Source organism: Falco punctatus (assembly GCF_963210335.1).
Source record: "Falco punctatus genome assembly, chromosome: 1".
NCBI lineage: Eukaryota > Metazoa > Chordata > Aves > Falconiformes > Falconidae > Falco > Falco punctatus.
In genome coordinates, this window is record NC_137580.1 from 112672339 (window position 1) to 112692628 (window position 20290).

The window sequence follows — 20290 nt, forward strand, 5'->3', positions numbered from 1 at the left end:
AAAATAGTAAGAAATGTGTATCCAGACCTCGGGGCTGTGCGTACCTCCAATTTGGGGTGGAGGTGACGTGGGCGCTGCTGCAGACTGGGGTTTTGTTGTTGTTGGTTTGGTGGTGGTTTTTTTGTTCAACTTGTTATTTTGTACCAAAATGATATGAATGAAGAATTGATTATTTGGAATCCTTATTATAAAGTATTCCCTCCCCCTCCAAATCTGTGAGCCTGAAAAATCAGAGTAAGACAACTGGGGATGAAGCTTTAGCTCTTCACTCACCTGCAGTTTTGGGTCACGGGGTCCATACCCTGTTTTTTGGTGCTGCTGCCGTAGGTGCTTTGCCTTGGACAACAGGCGCCTGTGAGGGCAGGGTTTTAGCGATGCTTTTGTGATGTAACGATGGCCTTCCCGTGTGAGTTCATGTGTTGCTGTAATTTTGGGATAATTTCTTCTCCTTTGCTGGGGTTTTAGGTATATCATTAAACTGAACAATTGGAAAAAAGCAACCCACAGGTCTGATGGTCCTGAAGGAGCAGCAAAGATGGATGCTTACCTGAGCAGACCCCTGTCCTCCCCTGCCCCAGCTGGGATGTGGCAGGTGGAGGCTGTGCTGGGGCATCCAGTGGGCTTAGCTGTCCCCGTCCCTGCTGTTGCCCCTCGTGTTTTGTCTCCTTTAGCCGAGACCCATGTGGGCTCCCATTTAGCTGTGGGCTCCCATTTAGCTGTGGGCTCCAGCTACGGGCCAGAAGGTTTCAGAGGGGCTGGCTGATTGGGGGGCGGCTGGGGCCCCCGTGCCTCCCCCACCCCGAGCTCCATGGTCTGGGGCCTCTTCTGCTTTCACATGCTGTGTGGGGAGCACCTGAGCACTGAGGACATCTGTGCCCCTCCTCCAAACACTGTCCCCACTGAAACTCATTTGTTTGTCTCAAAGCATGGTGGGGAAGGAAGGGAGTGCTTTACTGGTCACACCGAGCGAGACTTTTCCCGAAGAGTCATCTTTTCCCTAGGTACCAGATTTCTATGAATGAGCTCAGCATAACACTTGAGGGCTGAGAAAAAATCTGGCTCCAAACTCTCATAGAAATCTGGCTGGTGATGTGTGAGTCTGGTTTTGTTTTTTTCTTTATTTTTTTTTCCCCCCACCATCACGTTGAGCACAAACCCTCTCAGTGTAGTTCTTGCTGTGGGGTTTATGGAGTACAACAAGAGACACACAGACATCTCAAGGGGACAACCCCTGAGGAGGTTTTTTCCTGTCTGCTGTGGACTAAGGAGCCTTCATGGGAGCGACTGCAAGAATTCAAGCAGTTCTTTACGGTGGTTGCTTCATCTTATGCAAGCTGCCAGGGCCATCAAAGTGACATAATCTGCAGGAAAAGGAAGGGACTGCTAGCGGCATCGTCAAAAGGGACTCTGTTCCTCCACCTGCTCCTATTTTCTTTTTTTTCCTCCTACATTCGGTCTTTGTTCTGTGTTTGCAATTGAATTTTGCTTTACACAAGCCATATGCAAGCCTGGCAGGATCGGTGGCAGCTGCAGAGTCCCTGGTGGCCTATGTCCCTTTCTTGTTAGCAACCCAGCAAAGCACAGCACAGCAAATTGGCTTCACCAAGCTCCCCTCTCAGAGCCAGGGTGGCACTTACCTTGCTCCCTCCACCTGCAATCAATCTGTCCCATGTGCTCGAGCTGGAGGGGAGCAGCAGTAATGTGCACCAGCAGCTGGGGCCTGAGGGGGCCACTGCTGCCTGGCTCCCGTCCTGCTTTGGATACCTGGGATTTGGAACTGGGTATTTTTATTTAAATCAATTTTCATGAACTTCCCACGTGCAAGCAAGGGGATGCTCTGGTGGCCATCCTCTTGTGGGGTAAAGCCGGTGGTGGGTACTTTGGTGTGGGTGCACCCCTCTGTTCGCTTCTCAGTCTCAGCTGCCGTGTAGGCGACTGGGAATAAGGCAGATGTCTTTACTCACTGCTGTTAGTTTACAATTTGGTTCAGCAAGGGCTACTCATGGGTAGTTTGTCTCCTGGTGCCATTGAGTGAAATCTTTGTACTGCCAAAGTAAATTTTAATCGCCATTTGTTTCAGTGGGATGTTCCCTGGAGTAACATCCCACGTGTTTTGGGTCTTTTCCCTTCTCCTTCCACCTTCTACCCCTGGCGCAGATGCCCAGGTAGAGACGGCGTCCCTGCGCCCTTCAGCATCAGTTCTGCAGGCAGTTGGAGATGCTGGTTTCTGGGAGCTGTTCTCTGCAATTTGCAAATTATTGAATCAGCTCAGAAACGGCTGCCCAAGGCTTGCTGGCTCATGTTTGTCAGGAATTGGATCAGACGGGCCTTCTGGTCTTAAAAAGTCCACAAGTGCCTTGGCTGATTTACCCAAATGCTGCAGGAAATCACTGCTTTCTCTCTGCTCCTGCAAGTGAGATCAGACAGTAAAATTTATAAAAGATAAAAATCTCTTTCTACCATTATTTGTGTATCAAGCCTTACTTTCTTGGCCAGAACAAGTGGGAAGTCCTTGGCCAGTTGGAAAGAACCCAGTGTCTGTAGAGGTGCAGGCAAAGCTGGAGCCAGCTCCTTGCTGTCCCCCCGAGCAGGATGGGCAGTGCATGGGGCAGCAGCGACCCACACAAACAGCACAGGCAGCGCTGCCTGCACGAGCGCGGCTTGCTCTGAACTGTTCTTGACAATATTTGTTCTCTGTACAGAGGAGTAATTAAAGCTAAACTCATTGGCAGTTAAATGTCACCTTGCTCTGAGCAGGGCTTTGGCTCCCGCCTGTGGGAGCTGTGCAATCGGGGAGGCTGTGTATGCACACAGATGCAGGCTGGCAGTTTGCAAATACCTAATTTATTGCAAGAAATCTAGACCAGAAAATGCTGCTCTTGTTCTTTGCTGACTCTCAGGCTTCAACACAAGAAGGTAACGCTTCAGGGCAGGGCCAGCCTGGGCCCAGGACATAACAAGGTAAATCAGTCTATTAGGGAAGATGTTCCACAGCGGGGGCTCTGCCTGGCGCCTGTTTAAGCCCCGGAGCACCGGCAGCTTCGCAGTGCAGGGTGCGCGGGATGGAACCCGGGTCTGGGGTAGCTGTGGAGCCCCAGTGCTGTCTGAAGTTGGGAGCCCTGCAGCAGTGTGTGTCCTTTGCCAGACGTCCTCGCTGGGATGAGTGATGATGCAGCGAGATCTTGCCTGCCTGGAGTCCCTGGGATTGGGTGGAGAGCTGTTCAAAGTCAGAGTAAGGTGCTTCATTCAGGCACTCGCTGCAGATTTTCACGTGTAGAATCTCAGCGAGGTGCCCTTGTCTCTGTTGCAAAAGAAAGTTATTTTCGTTGGGTTGGGTTTTTTTTTTTTTTCGCAATTTGTGAGCAGCTGGCCAAGGACTCCTGGCTGCCTCAGTGCCGGGGGTATCGCAGGCTCTCACCAGCATCCTGGAGCTGCAGACCAGAGGCTCGATCCCAGCCCTCTGCCATCAGCTGCAGCATCCATGCAGTACCTGCCAGCAGTGAGCAGGGATGGAGCAGCCTGGGCTCCACTCCCGCCACCACCCCCAGCATGGGGGCTTAACCCCAGGCAGTGGGAGGATGAAAAGCAATACATAAGTGCAGTCCCCTGTGAAAACTTAAGACACTGGGCATTGAATATTAAATAAACTAAAAAGGGGAGCAGCTGGCAAGGTGTTGCCCATCAAGGGCAAAAAAATGATGAGTCCAAAAATAGAGGCTGTTAATTTACAGGATAATCTTTGCTGTCCTTCTCAAGGGTACAGCATCTAGACAAGCTGAACTTGTTGCTGCAACAGTTTTGCACCTTCTCAGGCCAGGTTTCATCCACAGAATTAAGTGTAGGCAGAAGGGTAACCTGCAGTGCTCCATGTTTAATTTGCACAGTGTAACAAAACGTAGAGCTAACCACTTAGTGTGAGACACTTTGCCGTGTCAGATAATACGTTGACACCTCCCCTTCCCACGTGTAATTCTTACGAGCGTACTGTGTCAATTTAGAGCCTGTCTGGTAAATCAGATGAACAGAACAAGAAGATGGGATGCATTAGAAGTTTTTCATTAGGCTTTAGGCTGAGAAAACGGGAGAGCAGTGTGCACTCCGAGATGGGGATTTGGCTGGGAACACTTGGGGGGGCTCCAGGGGTCATGGCAGCCCTGGCTCTGCACTGAGCAGGATGTTTTAATCAGGATTGCAGTGTGTCAGTGGGGTTTACCAAATTCAGGATATGAATTTGTAGGCACTTTTGGGATGTGATGAGGGGTGCTCTAAAGACAAAAGGTCTTAACCTGCCCTTGCTGTATTGGGAACTCGCCAGTGCCCAGGTGCTCAAAATGTGGTGGTGGTGGTGGAGAATACCACATTTGCTCCCCTTTGGGAGAGGTGGGGAGCAGCCCTGGCCATGTGGACTGTACCTTACTGGTGGGGGCTGGCGGCAGTGGGGTCCCCCCTGAGTGCAGCCCCATGGCTGCAGCCCTGGCCAGGAGAGGGGACGGGACCCATGCCGGGATGGCAGGGCTGATCTCACGGTCTCCATTAGGAAACCCTGCGGTTGGCCCTGCGTAACTGCATTAAGGTATTTCCTTAATTAGATTTACTAAGTATGTAGGATTCTAATTCTTTCTTTTCCTTCTCTCTTAATTTGCCTAATGCGAAAAATGAAGAAATAAAATTACAAAAACAATGCCTGTGTTGCCTTCTGGAAAGGCTGGTGTCTGGCTGTGGGGCTTTGGAGGATGCTCTCGCACACCCTGTGCACTGGCACCCAGCCACAGCCAGGCTGAGCTTGGGGGTGTCGGGGCTGGGTGAAGCACCTGGATGCCTGCCAGGCACTGGGTGCTGTCGCTGGGGAGCGAGCACAGCACCATAACCTTTGGTTACGTTATTGATGCTGGAGCCACTTATCTCCCGTGGTGCCAGGGGGAGGCGAATGGGGAGCGATTGCAGGGGCTGTCTATTGGAGCTGTGCCGTGCCAAGCCCAGGCTTCAGCTCATCACGCTATTCCTGCTGTCCTTCCCTACCCCATCCTCTCTTCTTGCACTGTGCCATCCTGGTGCGGGGCTTGGTGGAGGAGCTGCCTGCAGAAGACTTGTGGAGACTTGCACCCCTGGCGCCAGCCGGGGAGCGGGTTATGGCGTGGGGCTGCCACGAGCACCCGCTGGCCTTGGCAGCGTCAGGGGAGATCCCCGGGGCTGCTCCTCCATGCGAGCATTGCGGTGCACAGATAAAGACGTGCTAATCTTCCTCATGATTCATTTATGGTCCCATGAGGGTAATCTGTTTGGGAATTAGGCTGATGGCCCTTGACCCCGTAGCTGATGGCAGGCTGAATCATCGGAGTCTGTAGTTGCAATTTCACGTAATGTTATTTCTAGTGCACAGAGGCTAATTAGGAGCGGTGGCTGGTGAATGGGTTTGTTTTGCTCTCCCCGGAACTGTAAGAGCAGTTCCAGCAGTTCGGCCCCAAAGAAGCAATCAGCATGTGACAGAGGAACACGTTGTTAAATTGTGCGAGCGATTTTATAATACTTAGAATATGATGCTATGGCAACCCGTTACAAATCCCAGATCAAATCAAATTATTTGTGTACATCCCTGTAACTTTAATCTTTGCAAAGTCTGATACATTTTATGCCTTTGAGGCCACTGTGCAGATTAGTGCAATCAGGCAGAGCTCAGGGTTCAAAGCAAGGAGAGCAAAGGATGAGTGGTTTGCTCCAGATCAGGCTGTGCTTTAGTGTCCTAGAAAGTTGAAGAGCAAACAGTAAAAATCTGTCATCCTCGGCATTTTTTCAGCAGTGGAGTCATGGTGAGTTTGTGGGGAGGAGAAAGGGAAGGAGCTCAATAAAAAATATGGGTAGGCAGGACATGAATTCTGCTATTGCCCATACGCTCTCCCACATTGCTTTAATTCATTTCTTGCACTGAAAAACTGGAAGATGTTGAGAGCTTAAATGACGTGTAATAATGTAAAACAAACTTGACCTGCTCTGATTTAAAAAAAAGACAAAAAAAGACATATATTGGTTTAATGTAATGTAAAATATCAGTCCTTGGTGTGGTTTCACGCTGAGACACCATCTGCTGGGTATTTCGCTTGGTGACTCCAGCTGTGGTTGTGATGCCGGCACAGCCTGGGTGGTGCCACAGCCCTTGGTGCCCTGCAGCTGCGAAGGGGATGGGTGCTGCCGGTCCCGCCTTGCCCCTCGCAGCCGTGGGACAGCATTCTGTGAGTCCTGCTCCATCGCATTGCAGCCCAGAGGCCAAAAGCCACTTTCCTCCTGCCTCTGGCTGCCCGCACCTCTGGAGGAGCCCGACAGGACCATCCTGAGTCCAGGAGAAGTAAGTCCTGATGGCAGGGCCCCACTGCCTGCGTGCCTGCGCTCTGAGAAATGCAATCAGCAATTACTTACAAGTACCAGAGGGTTTGGTCTGCTAGGTCCCAGGTCCGTGAGCCGGATCCCCGTGTGCCAGCGGCTGGGCTGTGGTGCTGCCCAGCATGGTGGTGCGCCTCCCTGCCCTGCACCATGCTGGTCCCCCTGTGCCCTGCCTGGGCTGGTCTCACGCCTCTGGGACAGATTTATGGCCTCAACTCCAGCTCCGTATTTCCCTCAACATCCACCCAGTGTTCCTCAGGCTACAACTGAAGTCCATTAATTCTTGTTCCTTGGTCGTTGACTAATGAGAACTATCGATCTACGTCCTGTTTGTCCCTTCCTTCCCCTGGTCACAGGCGCTGCAGCTCCCTGCTTTGCCTGTCTCCATGCGTGCAATATGTTAACAGCACAGGCTGACAGCTGGCAGCCCCCCCCAGCCAAATCTAATCGCGCCGGCTGCGGGGGCATGGGCTCCGAGGCACTGCCAGCTCCGGCTGCTCTCCGCTGCTCTGCCACGAAGTTGGTCCCACAGCAACGGGGAGAGATGTCAAATCCCCAGTCCGGGCCACGGTGCTGTGAAGGGCAGGCTGGGATCCCCCAGCACAGGGCTGCAGCTGGGCAGGAGGCTGCCGTGCTGTCCTGCAGCCTGCAGCGGGCTTTCTCCTAAGTGCTTACCTGTGTGCACGTGTGTGTATGTACGTAAATATGTGTTTCAAGAGATGGAGTCAAGTTTCATCAGGAGCAGGGGAAGTCTATTAGCAAGAGCAGCTGTGCACACAGGCAGCAGGAGCAGGAGCCAGCCCTTCTCAAGCTCTGTTAGCAGAGATGCAGCTGAACAGCCGCTCCTTTGCTCACAGAGCTGATGGTGGGGTTTTGCACTCACTGTTGCACCAACAGTCTCAAAGAAAACTTGCCTGCGTTCCCTGCAGCATCCCCGCAGCACATGGCCCTGCCAAGGAGGGGCTGCAGGCACCCGAGACTCCCCGTGACCAGCATGTGGTTGTCACCTGCTGTCATGAGAGCTGGGACTAGTGGAGCAGGGCAGCGTGGGTGGCAGGGCAGGAGCCAGGGCGCAGGTGTTGCAGGAGGTCGGGTGCGCACCCTCTGGCAGGAGCTGTGTGTTTTGGAGAGGGCCCTGGCGGGCATCGGTGCCTGGCTGCCACGCACGCCAAGCTGTGCCGTGCCATCCCGGGGCAGGCTGCCATGGGAACCAAACCTTGTTACTGCGAGATAAACAGTTGGACATTTTGGCCCGGTTTCTGCAGGACTAACCTGGCAGGGATGAGAGGAAACTAAATTAAATCTCAGATTTTCTGACTCCCAGAGTAGCATCTGGCAGTACTGCTGCGAGTGATGGCTTGTTTGTCTGCTGGGGAAGAGGCTGGTGAGAAAGGGACAGGGTATTTTGGTTGGATAATCAGTGGAGGGCTGAGGTTGTGACTTTGCCAGGTTTAGGGGGCTTTTGCATGGGGCTTTCTTGGCAGCTCCGTGGTGCAGGGGCTGCTCCCCACTTCCCCAAAGTCTTGCATCTCACGATACCTCTTGCAGCCCCCAAATTCAGTGCCTGTGCACATTAGCCAAGGGGCCCTCGGCTGGGCTCGCCAAACTCATGCCATGGTCTCCCCAGGCTTCACGCCGGTGTCACCGGGCTGGAAGCCGCCTCCGCCATCGTGGTGCCGGGGCTGCCAGGAGGCCAGTCAGGAGCGGATCCTGCCCAGGCAGGAAGGGTGCCAGATGGCGGGAAGCCGTGGGGATGGGTTGTCATAGAAACTCATCCCTTTTGCCCCCCCCCCCCGCCCCCCCGCAGCCCTGCGGCTGGGCTCCGGCTGGCTCCCAGGGATGCAGCCCCAGCGCTTGGTGGGCAGTGAGGGGTCCCAGCCTGCCCTGGGCGCGGGGCTCTTCAGATGACTTTAATCATCTTTTTATGTCGTCTGTTTGGTTTTTTCTCAGATTCAAGATATTATTTTACAGGCAGCCCGCACGCCCGCGTCTTTGCCAAAGAAGATAAGCCCTTATCTCCTGCCTCGTGCTCCTGCTCGGGGCATGGGGGAGGCTGACATGCCTTCATTTTTTTTTTCAGGAAGCAGGAGCTGCTGAACAGCTCGGATGTGACTGTCCCAGAGCGACCGCTGTCCCCCCCGCTCACTGCCCCGCCGACCATGAAGGTGAGTGTGCGGGCGATGCTGGGCTGGGCTGTGGGCGCGCGGTCCAGCCGAGGTGCCGGTTTTGGAAACTGAAGCTGGTGAGGAGCGGCACTTCCAACGCAGCGGCTGTACGGATTTGGGCTGTTCCCGAGGGAGCAGCAGTAGGTGGTTTCTGGAGTTCAGCCTGCAGCGTGTTCAGACACCATCAGCGCAGCGGGCGTGCGTGCCGGCGGGCCCCATCCTGCACCGCCGCTCATGTTACGCAATCACAAGCAGCAGTGCCAAGCAGGGTGCAGAATCCCTGTGCTGTTATCCTTTTAATAACCCTCCCTGGGCGCCGTGGCGGGCGGCTGCTTGCCAACACAAGGCAGACTGCATGTCCCCGGCAGGCAGGCACTGCTGGCAGGGTCTGACCCACTGCTCGGTCCTGCCAGGGACGGCTTGGCCGCTGTCTTTTGCCGTGGTGTAGGCAGCAGGTCGCGGGGCACCGTGCTTCCCCTCCGCTCTGCCCGTGCCAGGCTGCCTCTGCAGGGCTCTGCTCCTCCTGCAGTTTTCCCAGACCCAACGGGTGATGGGCACGAGCAACCTGGTTAGACCTGGGAGCTGCTCCCGCTTGAGCCGGGGTTGACTGGGCACCTCTGCGGCTCCCAGCTCGCATTTCTCTCGCTCAGACAGTCTCAAGCAAGCAGGAGTGAGCAGCCCTGTGCCGAGCAGCATGATGCACAGAGCTGGGATGGGGACCTGGGGCAAAGCTTCAGGGCGAATTCAGGAGGAAAGGTCAATTTGGGACATGGAGGTGAATGGGGAAATAGGATAAAATGCAGCATGGGTTCAACAAAAGTAGCTTCTGTCAGAGTAGCCTGAGATATTTCTGCGATACCAGTTTCCAGACAAAGGCAATTGTAGCTCTTCTCCCTGGGTTGCTGCAGAGCGCTCGATATGCTGCCACTTGGGAAATTATTCATTAAGCTGGAGAAGATGAGATGGATGTGAGGATTACAAGGTGGCTGAGAACCTGGTTAAATGGTTGTTAAGAGCATGTAGGCTTGGAAATAGAGTATTGAGTTGGAGGAGTTTATTAGGGGAGTTTCTGGTGATTTGGCCTATTCAGGGTTTTGAGTATGACCTGGGTGCACAAAGCAGGCGGGAATGACAGTTCACTGGTGACACAAGCTGTGGCACCTTGTTGGGCTTGGGCGAGGGGGTGTGTGTTGAAGCCTAGCTTGATGGGAGGGAGGGGGGACGTGCCTCTGGGAAACGCTGGCAGTGGGGACACCGTCCTGGGGACACCATGGGAAACTGGGGAGAGGAAGTTCCGGCCTGCAGAATGTACCCGGGGACATGCAGGGTGCCGGGTGCAGGAGGTGCCAGTGTGACAGCAGCAGAGTGTGCTCCACAGTCCTTATACCAGCAGTGTTCCTGGCCAGCTCAAGGAGGGGAAGCCAAAGCCCCCACGTTGTTTCATAGCTGTGGAGGACAAGAAATCTCCTGGGATGGTGTGGGGTGATGCGCAGACCTCCCAGGGGCTCAGGGGGATTCCATCCCAGGGGTGTTGCTGCATCCCGCGGTGGGATGCCCAGTGGCCACCTTGCCAGTGCATTGCTGGGGAAGCGGCGAGCATCCACGTTTCTCATGTGGGCTGTCCTGGACAAGCGCTGCAGCTCCTCCACAGCCCTAGCCTCCCCACTGTGGGAGGAACCAAACTCTCAGTGCCATTTATTTTGCCCTGCAGGAAGGGGGTAAATTGCTGGGTAACACCTGGCTGGAGTTCAGGTAGGACTTTCTGTGACCATGAGCACTGCAGCCCTGCAGTGTCCCTGAGGCTCGTCCTGCTGCCATGCTCCCTTGTGCCTTCCCAGGCTTTACAGCAGCACCTGCATCCTGAGAGGGTCTGCCTTTGCCTTTGCCCTTGTCGTGTTTTAAATGGAAATTCTGCCTTCTAATGAGCCTGTGAGCCAAGCAGGCTGAGCCTGGCTGTGCGGCAGAGGTGGCCCCTGGTGCTGGGGTTTGCTCCCTGCCCAGGTGCTGCTGCAGGAGGGGTTACGGGGGGCGAGACCCCAGGCACGCTGCAGGCAGAGGGTATGGCTGCTCCTCAGCTGGAGCCAGGGCAATGTGGGGCAGCAGGAGACTGGGCTCTTCAATGATGTTTAAACTTCGATTGAAGGCTTCCCTTGGCTTGGGAAACTTGGCATGGAAACCTATGGAAAGCCTGTCTGGAAAAAGTGTGTAGTTGCTACGCCACATGCTTCAGGTAATGTAAGCTCCCAAAAAACAAAAGCTGAGTTCTTTTTTTTTTTTTTTTTTTTTTTTTCATGCCTCTCAACACTGGTTGTTTGTACTCACACCACGAGCTGCACAGGCCCGTCCCACTGTGGGTGCTGTGGCTGGGGGAGAGGCCAGCGATGGCTTTGGCTGAGGGCGCACCAGGACGGGTCTCTGTGGGCCAGGCTGGAGGCTGCCTGTTTCACTGCTGGTTCTTTGTTGTTATAATCGTGTAATTAAAGCAATTAAAAGACAATTACTGACTTGTTCTGCTTTACAGCTGGATTAAAGGGCTTCAGAATTTTTTGTGGATGGCCCAGGTTGTCCTTTCGGAAAAGCAGGTGGAGCTGGGTGCTTGCTCCCTCCATCCCTCAGTCCCTACCGCGCTGGCGGCAGCAAGAACTGCTGTGGCTGCGGCTGCCCACGCTTGCACCCCAGTCGGGTGGTGGCAGGGGCAGACCCTGCGTCTTGCCTTGCTTTGCCAAGTGCCAAACAGAGATGAATCCCTGTGGTCTGCAGGCTGGCGGCTGGCTGTGGGCCGTGGGGTTGGTCTGCGTGTCTGCTTTGTTTGGAGCTTGCCCGTGCCCTTGCTGCCGCTTTGGTCTCGGCTGCTGTTGGCTTTTGAAAGGCAGGGGCTGGTGGGTACCTACTGACGTGCGAGATGGGACTGGAGGTGCCTGAGAGAGGAGATGTCAGGGATTAAGGAGCCATCAGCTTGATGAAGGGAAACCTGGGGTGACTTTGTGGTTGGGAGGCAGACACCTGGTCCCTCGGGAGATGTCAGCTCAGTTCCCTGACAGTTGCGGTCAGCGCAGGGGATGCCAGGCAGTCACTCAGCGCTGGTGTGGCTGAGCCTGTGATGAGATGCTGCAGAGCATGAGCGCTCGTCCTGCTCTGCCCTGCTCTTGGTAGATTTCAAGGTGCTTCCCAGAGATCTGTGCAAGACTTAGTGTCATGGAGAAGGACAAGGAGTAGGTACGGGTATTGGGAGCAGGGACAGGAGCAAAGTCCCCAGCAGCAGAGACTGCCTGTGCTTTGTCACAGCCACGCAGGTGCTTTGGCTAAAGCAGTTGTATCCTGCCTCCTCCCCAGCTGGTGTCAGGACTGGTGCCTTCCCTGCAGCTCCTGGGTCAGCTGTCTGGGTTGTCCTGAGCTGCCTCTGACAGGATTTATGGTTGGGATTTGTTGACCTCCTTTGGAAGGGCTGTGGCTTTTTTCCAGCTGGAGAGGTCGGGTTTTCTGCCTCCTGCCTGGTTCCTGCTGCAGCTCTCCTGGGTGAGTGCCCTCCTGAGGGGCACAGCGCATCGCGCTTTGGGGCCATGCATCCCCTGGAGGGGCTCTGCATTCCACCTGTGGAGCTGTGCATCCCACCTCAGGGCTGTACATCCCGCTGCGGGACTGTGCATCCCACCTGTGGAGCTGTGCATCCCACTGCGGGGCCATGCATCCCGGCAGGCACCTGCCCATCCCCTGCAAACCTTCACCCGCTTCCTGCCCAACCTGTTTCGGGCGCTTTGCTTCCCAGGGGAGCCACCCTTTGAAATAACAAAGCAGCAGTCCTGCCGTGCCTCTGGCTTGGAGAAACATTAACGAAGGGAGGTGTTGGGGCTGGGGAGGGATGGCCAGGCTGGTGCTTAGCTGCTTTCACTGGGTGCCTGTGAGGAAGTCTGGTCGTGGCAGCAGCCCTCACTGTGTGGCTGATGCAGGGTGGGGGATGATGCCAGGAAGATGATGGATTTCCTACGGGGCCCGCTGGTGAGTGTCACCGACCAGTGGGTATGGGTGCTAGGGGGAGCTTTGCCCCACTGCACTCCATCCTTGGCAGCTCCTGCCTGGTGCGGGCTTTTCTTTCTGGGTGTTGGAAACCTTTGAAGTGGGCGTTTACTGACTGTGCTGCAGCTTCGGCTCTGAGCACTCCTCGTCCGCAGGTACCTGCTTGCTAAACTCACCCCTGGGGTGCTGGGGTGGCTGGACAGACACTGGGTGCTCCAGCCGGCTTGGCTTCAGAGCCGGTGTCTCGCCCGGTGCTGATGGAGAGGAGTCCTGTACTTTTCTGTGCTGAAGCACTGGGATGTATGTGACTGTCCATCCCCTCTCACACTGCCAATGTAGCATGCTTGGTGGTGAGGGGTGAGGACACGTGAGCAGGAAAGGAATAGCAACTACACCATTTCGTGTTGAGTAATTTGCATTTCTGAGGTTGTTGGGACAAGCTACTGGGCAGGTTTGTCCTTCCGAAGGGGGCGGGGGAACTGCTGTCTGTGCCAGTGTTGCCTTTGGTTGCATTTGGGAAGCAGATGCAGGTTTAGTTTGGAGCAGACAGTCTCAACAATCCAAGCTGGGCAAGCAGAACCTTTGCTGCTGGCTGGGCCCATGGTGGGTGACATTGCTTCCTGCTAGGTGTCACAAAGGTGTAATTGTCTCCACTATAATTACCCAAATACTTGTGGCCCAGTAAAGTTGGCTTTAAGTATGCATAAATCCCTGAAGGGTACAGACTGCTGTCTGCTGTATTAAATACATGTACGCATTTTCTGCTGGAACTTGCTTTAGCCAGTGGATCCAGTGCTGCTGTGTGGTTTGGTTCTCTGGTTCTGGCTGCTGGCAGAGTGGGACCTGGAAACTATCTTAATCGACTCAAGGATCGTTTGACCATTGCAGAGACCCAAAGATAAACCAGAATCTAAACCATGCTCAAAATAAGGAAGAGCCTTTTTAAAGTGCTTCCAGCTTTGGACACAAAGCTCTTCTGAGCCTGGGGTTTGTTTTCCCTCCTATAGGTGCAGTAGATAAAAATGGGATATAGTCTTGAAGCTAGAAACATGGCCAGGGCTGTGCTGGGAGCATCTTTGTCCCATGCGAGTGGAGTGTCACTGAGGGCAGTCGCTAGGCTGCTTGTGCTATAAAGCTAACCTTTGCTCGCCATGTTTATTAAAAGACAATTTCTCTGAAGTTTTCCTTTGGTCTTTGATTTTCATTTCTTCATTTCCTTCTCTGTTTTTTTTTTTTTCTCTCTCTTTTGTCTTTTGAGAAATTCAGTCTATTCTAAGAGCTCACTAAAAGTCCCCCTCCACCCCTGGCCCAAGCCTTTCTTTCTGGTACCACGACCCCTCCTGCCCCAAATCTCGCATCTCTTTTCTGCAAGCTGTTTCTGATAGCCAGCAACATTGGAGCTGTGGATCCTGCTTTCTGCTCTCCCTCCTGGACAGACAGCATCTGCCGTGGCCCAAGCCTCCATGTGAGCTGAGAGCCGGTCAGCTGCGTCTGGAGCGTGGTGGGCGGCTGGGCTGGGGAGCAAGCAGGGGTTGGAGGAGAGGTGGGGAAGAGGCGGGATGGGGCTGCTGTGTCATGCCTCCAGAAAAGCCACTTGCTCGTTTACTGGGAGTGCCTCAACATTTAAAACCGTAGTTTGACTAGATAATTTATTTGCATGTACTTGGGAGCAGGAAAAGCCGGACAAGGGATCAGGATCGCCCAGCTGAGGTTCAGTGTTGTTGTGCTGAAGGGGTGACGCCGCAGCTGCCCGGTGAGCTGTGGGGCCAGTGCTTGCCTGTGGAGCACCAATTCCTCCACAGCTGTGCAGGCTGGCGGGGCCATGCCTGTGCCAGTCGCACGGGTCAAACCTGTGTCTGCTGCATCTGAACATCACAGCAGGAGCAAGTGGGAAAGGCAGCTGGTGCCTGCTGAGCCCTGGAGCACCTCAGCGGCTTGCTGGCTGCTGCCAGGACTGGGGCCCCTTTGGGCAGCGCAGGTAGATCAGGGCAGGAGCAGGGTTTCTTGAGGTCACCCCTTGCCCAGGGGAAAGTGCGGCTGAGCAGGGCAGGCATTGCTTTATCACCTCTTCTAGAGAGGCAGCAATGGGCTCTTCCCAGTCTGGGTTTGGCTCTTGTCCCTGTGCTAAGCGTTGCCAAAGGTGCAGGAGCCGCGTGCTCCGCCTGCGCTGCAGCAGCTTGGGATGCTCATGGGGCTGCAAAGCTCTGTGGCACCAGCACTGCTGGGGAGGGAGGCAGCACCCCTGGAGCCGGGCATCTGCATGCTGGGGGAGCAGGGCAAGCTCCCTGGCTGCGGGGTCGGTCTGCTTTCTAGAGGAGCTACACGGGGTTTTTAATCGGAGCCCGGGGCTCATTAATCTCTTCAGTTCATTTGGCAAGTAGGCCATTAACCCTGCACGGGGCAGCCCAGCACCACCACCAGCAGCATTACAGGCATTTGCACAGCTGGTGAAAGGCAGAACCCAGGGCTTGCCCCTTGCAAGGTAAGGGATGTGGAGAGGGCTGTTGTAGGTGTCTCATTTGCAAGTGTATTTGTTTGCTTTTTTGGATTGATCAGTGTGGGCCTGTTTCATTTCTAAACAAAAGTTTTTTGCTGCTGGTTTGCATGCACAGACCCCTCCTGCCGGGCACCCTGCAAAGCAATGGGAGGATCGCGGGGGCCAGGGCACAGGCACCCCATCCTTCTAGCCTGTGGCAGGACCGGCTCTGCCCCACGTCCTCCGCAAACCCTGCGCCTACAGCCCCACCGAGTGCCCCACAGCACTTGGCAGCTGTCTGGGTTTTGTCCCTGCCTGATCCCAGAGATCCAGCACCTGCTGCGCAGAACTGAGCAGCACATCACGAGCGTGGCACAATGATGCTCACCTCCCCTTGTGAGTGGGGAGCAGGACAAGCCCCGCAGCATCACTCAGCCTGTCTTCTCAGGCTTGTTTGGGAATGGCACGCAGAGCAAGGAGGAGTTAGGGTGGTGAGGAGCTGCTGCTGCTCTCTCCTCTGTGCGCTGCCTGCGGCTGCGGCACTTGCTGTGGGATGGCCACGAGCCCTGGGAGCCCAGGGTGGCTGTGGGGCTCTGTCCCGGCCAGGCAGCAGGGCTGGATGGGGTGTCTCCTAGGCACACGCCATCAGTTATGGATAGCATCTCTTCCTCCTGTTCCTGTTGAGGGCCAGAGTGCCCAGTACAGGGTGGGGGGTCCGGTGGCCCTGCCTTGATATGGCTTGGGCTGGCTTGCCTCGTGTCTGCTTTAATTGAACAGGAGGTTTCCTTCTTTTCTTTTTCAGTCTGCAGAATTCTTTGAAATGCTGGAAAAAATGCAGGTGAGCAGCAGCGTGCATGCCAGCAATGCGGGACATTCCCCACGCGGCAGAGGCTGTGAGGCCAGGGATTGCACACGCCTCCTACATTAACGTGCTGGGAGGCCTTGCATGATCATAATGCGGTTTGAATTGCTGCTGAAGTCCCCAGAGCTGTGGGAACCCTGCTGCACAGGGCACGGCAGGCGCTTCCCGGCTCAAACTGTGCAGAAGAGCTGTGCAGAAATGCCCTGGTGTGCCGGGGCAAGAGCAGTGGTGTCAGCAGCACCTCCCTCCGAGGGTATTCCGCATCATCCCAAGCAGCTTTGCAGAAGATGTTTTAGGTTTTAGCATGTGTCACCAGGCAGGGGCACATACTCTGAGACCTGGTCCTGTTGCTCCCTGGTGAAGTTGGGATGCTGCTGCCTGTCTTTCCAAGCAGCAGGCTCTGGTACAGAGCACAGCTGGGTCAGGGCGAGGCATCCTCTTGTCCCACAGTAAAACACATCAGGATCTGCCCCAGGAGGAGGGTCAGGGGACCAGGGTGTCCCCTGCCATGTGCCTTGTCCCTGCGGGAGGGGTGAAGGCAGGCGGTGCTTGCCTCCGGTGCTCCCCCAGCCCGGTGCTCCCCTGGCACAGCACGGGTAAGTGCCCGCGGGGTTTTCAGTCCCTGCGCTCCTGCCTGGGACAGACACTGAGACAATCAGGGCTGTTGCCGTGCCACGTGTTGGGGCTGTTGGCCCCACTCTGCAGGAAGGCAGTGCAGGGATTCCCTTTAGGAGCCCAGCCCAGAAAAATTAAGATGGAGCTGGACTGGGGTATGGGGAGTTTTGCGTTTGGTGCTGTGCCAGCACCTGGGATGTGATAGACAGTTGGGTATTTTCAGTGTGGTGTTGCTGTTACCCAGGTCTTGTCCAACTACATCCGCATTGCCCATTTTCACTGTGTTCCAACAGGGTCTGTCCTGGCATGCCGGCAGCTCTGCCTGGCTCATCCCAGGAAGAAACCCCCTCCTTTCATGCCAGTAGTGTCAGAGTGACTTCCGTGTAGCAAAATACCTTTATGGTTTTGTCTGTGTTGCTGAAAACATCTTGATTGTTTGATGTATTTGTTTTGTTCCAAACAGGCACCAAAACTTGAAGAACAGAGGACTGGAAGCCAAAAACACAAGGTTGGTTGAATTTTGTTTCTTGTATGGATCTCTTCAAGTGTCTCTCCTTATCTCAGAGCTTTAATGTGTATTGTCAAATACAGTCACTCAAAGGACTGAAAAGGATTTAAATGTTATCTAAAACCAAGGCACTGATTAAATTGCAAAGATGAGAGGGTGGTGCCTGTAAATCCCTAATCCAGCTTTATGTCCAAACCTGTGTATTTTAGCGGAGAGTTGGTGTAAAACCCTTGGGCTCTGCACTGGTAATGGAGACCCCTTTGGAAAAGGTCTTACCCTGCTTTGGCGCTTTCTGGCAGACCCCCGAGCGGGGAGGGATCCCTGGGCAGTGCGGTGGCCCCATCGCTCCCTGCTACTGCCTTGTGCTCGACGCAGGGCGTGGGGACAGGAGGGACCAGTGCAGCTGGCTGGATGTGCAAGGCTGTGGTCTTAAGGGACGGCTGGTGGGGAGCAGACGGTCATATGTGGTGGTTTGATTCCTTTTTCCAGGAAGACTACATCCCGTACCCCAGCATCGATGAGGTGGGTGCCATGGACCACCCTGAACACCTTCCAGCCAATGCCTTTTCAGAACTGCCGATAACGGGGGGACTGGTGGAGATCCTGCTTCTGAGAGGAGCTGCACAAAGCGTGTTCCCCCTCCCCACCTTTGTGGCTGCTGCTTTTCCCTAGAAGCGCATGCTCTCTTCTAGGAGAGAGAGAGAGAAGAGGTTTAGAGGGGCTGGATTTACCTTCCACAGTGCTGGGGCTGGGGGCTGCTGTGGGAGGGGGTGGAGAGGGGGCAGAACATGGGGTGATAAGCCCATGCACCCCACATCTGCACCCCGGTCCTGCTCAACCCCTCAGAAGCATGTGTCTCTGCAGATCCTAGAGAAGGGCAGCCCCTACCCACTGATCATCCTGCCCCAGTTCGGGGGATACTGGATCGAAGACCCGGAAAACCTTGGCACCCCCACGTCATCCGACAGCAGCATCTGCGAGGAGGAAGAGGAGAACCTCAGCCCCAGCACCTATGGCTACAAGCTAGAGTGCAAAGGAGAGGCCAGAGCCTACAGGAAGCATTTTCTGGGGAAGGTGGGTGGCCCCGCTGCAGGGGGCAATCAGTCAGCTGAAAATTGCACACACCCCCTCCAAGAAAAAAAAAGAAATTCTAAAATTGTGAGCAAAATGGGCAAATTTTGCAACTTCCCTCTTTGCAAGGAGAGGAGGGGACCAGTAGTGATGAGCACACACACAGCCTTTGCCCCAGCCCCCCCAGCCAGCAGGGCCCCCCCGGACACTGGGTGGGCATGTGGGCTCTGAGCCTGCCCCATCGGGGGGCCAGGGCTCGGCTGGTTTCGGGGGACCCGGCGCAGCAGCCACCTGCCTGTCCTCTTGCTCACAGCCTTGTGATCTTCTTTCTCCCTCTGAACAAAGCTGAGAGCAGAGTGCTAAAGTCCACGGGCAGAGGGATTAAAGCCCTGGTCCCAGCAAGGAGGGGGTGCGAGTGTGCAGGGATGGGGGGGTGTCAGGATGCAAGTGAGTCTTTTGCTGCCAACCAGGGTGCAGGGCAGTGTCCTTGCCATTGGCAAGCTGCTTCCCCTGCCACTAACATGCTGTTTTCTATTTTTAGGATCATTTAAATTTTTATTGTACAGCCAGCAGCCTTGGAAATCTGATCCTTTCTATTAAGTGTGAGGAGGCAGATGGCACTGAATATTTAAGGATTATACTCAGGTATGGAAAAAAAAAAAAGCTTTGTGTAATAAAATATTTTCTTCTGGGATTCCCTTGTTTTGTTTCTACAGTAAATGCTAAACTTGGGCTGGCAGCACACTGGCTGTCGCACGTGGAGGGGCTCAGGGTGGGATGGGAAGCAGCGGCATTATCCTTTTACTTTTTCTGTACTGGGACTGTCTCACCCCTGATAATAAATACGAGACTTTGATCTGTTGCTAAACCTGCTGAAACTGAGTGTAAACCTCTCTGTGACACGGGATAATACCAGTCACATCTATTGCCATCCCTCTGTAAGCTGACAAGACCCGGCACATCTGAACCGTTGTGTCATTTCCATCCAAACTATGAATATTTTAAGAGCTGCAGAGATGAAAAGACAAATCGAGCCTTTGCTTGCTAAGCAGGCCCAGCAAATTCAGCAGAACATAGTTTCCTAACAGCTGGCAGAGGACCGCTGCGTGCCCACCACAGGCTGGTGAACGCGGGGCTGCAGCTGGCGTCTCTTTGCCTTAGACAGTCCCCGACACCTGCTTGGTTTTGTTTCTTTCCTAGGTCCAAAGTGAAGACGTTGCATGAAAGGATCCCCCTGGCAGGATTTAGCAAGCTCCCTAGTATCCCCCAGATTGCAAAGGTAAAATGCCAGGCTGGGCTGGGATACCCACAGCAAAGCCTGTGCTGCTGCTTGTTGGGTGGCGTTGGGCAGCACTGGGTGGCATTGGGTGGCGTTGGGTGGCGTTGGGCGGTGTTGGGTGGCATTGGGCAGCGTTGGGTGGCATTGGGCAGTGTTGGGCAGCAGTGCCTGGGCTCTTGGGTCCAGGAGCACTTAGTGGGTGGTGGTATGTGCTGGCCCTGCTGTTGGTTTCCCACTGATGGGCAGGTCACTGGTTGATACCTGGGGGAAGGGGGTGAGGAAGCAGCAGCACCTTTGACCCATGGAGAGACCTGGGACTTGTCTTGCTGCATCCTCAGTCAGGTACCAGGCAGGCCACAGGGCATCCCAATGAGAGGATGTGAAAAGGGCAGCTCCTGCAGTCAGAGGCTGGATTGGGCTCCTTTGTAAGACATTCCCAGCCTTGCCATGGAGTTTCAGCAGGACAGGGGTGTCTGCTCCATGCGTCTGAGGACCTGGACTGACTGCTCTTTCCCCTTGCCCACAGGCCTTCTGCGATGATGCCTCCGGGCTGAAGTTTAACCCGGTTCTATACCCCAAGGTGAGGTAGCTTATCCCGATCGGTGATGTATTTGGCAGAGAAGGTCAGATAAGTTTGGTTCTCCCCTTTTCTCCAAGATCCACCAGCTACCTTGATACAGAGCATGGATATTTGTACTGCATCTTTCTAGCTCTGTGCCTTTGTGCACAGCTGCGGGGGGTGTGAGCAGTGTGGCGGTGGCGTGCCGTGCGTGCCTCTGGGCAGCGGGCTGCCTCACGGCCATCTGCTTGCCATCGTCTGTTCTGTCAACTGGCCACCAAGGACTGATGGCACTTTGGTATTAATCTGCCCTCGGATCCTGGGGAAGGAGGGAAAGGCGACCATCTGTGGGGTATAAAACCAACC

General features: G+C 54.8%; 1 protein-coding gene across 17 annotated transcripts in view; it reads left to right on the plus strand.

Moving 5' to 3' along the window:
* RAP1GAP2 (RAP1 GTPase activating protein 2) overlaps positions 1 to 20290 on the plus strand; it is an 83424-nt gene that overhangs the window by 45296 nt on the left and 17838 nt on the right. For 13 of the 17 annotated variants that reach the window (XM_080397729.1, XM_080397720.1, XM_080397726.1 and 10 more), the window contains 8 exons: positions 8456 to 8540; positions 15833 to 15868; positions 16971 to 17015; positions 17505 to 17537; positions 17880 to 18089; positions 18628 to 18731; positions 19287 to 19365; positions 19892 to 19945. In XM_080397729.1, the coding sequence (XP_080253855.1) occupies positions 8456 to 8540; positions 15833 to 15868; positions 16971 to 17015; positions 17505 to 17537; positions 17880 to 18089; positions 18628 to 18731; positions 19287 to 19365; positions 19892 to 19945 (646 nt within the window). The remainder of the gene's footprint in view (positions 1 to 8455; positions 8541 to 15832; positions 15869 to 16970; positions 17016 to 17504; positions 17538 to 17879; positions 18090 to 18627; positions 18732 to 19286; positions 19366 to 19891; positions 19946 to 20290) is intronic. The other 4 variants (XM_080397730.1, XM_080397723.1, XM_080397728.1 and 1 more) reach the window with 1 other exon arrangement.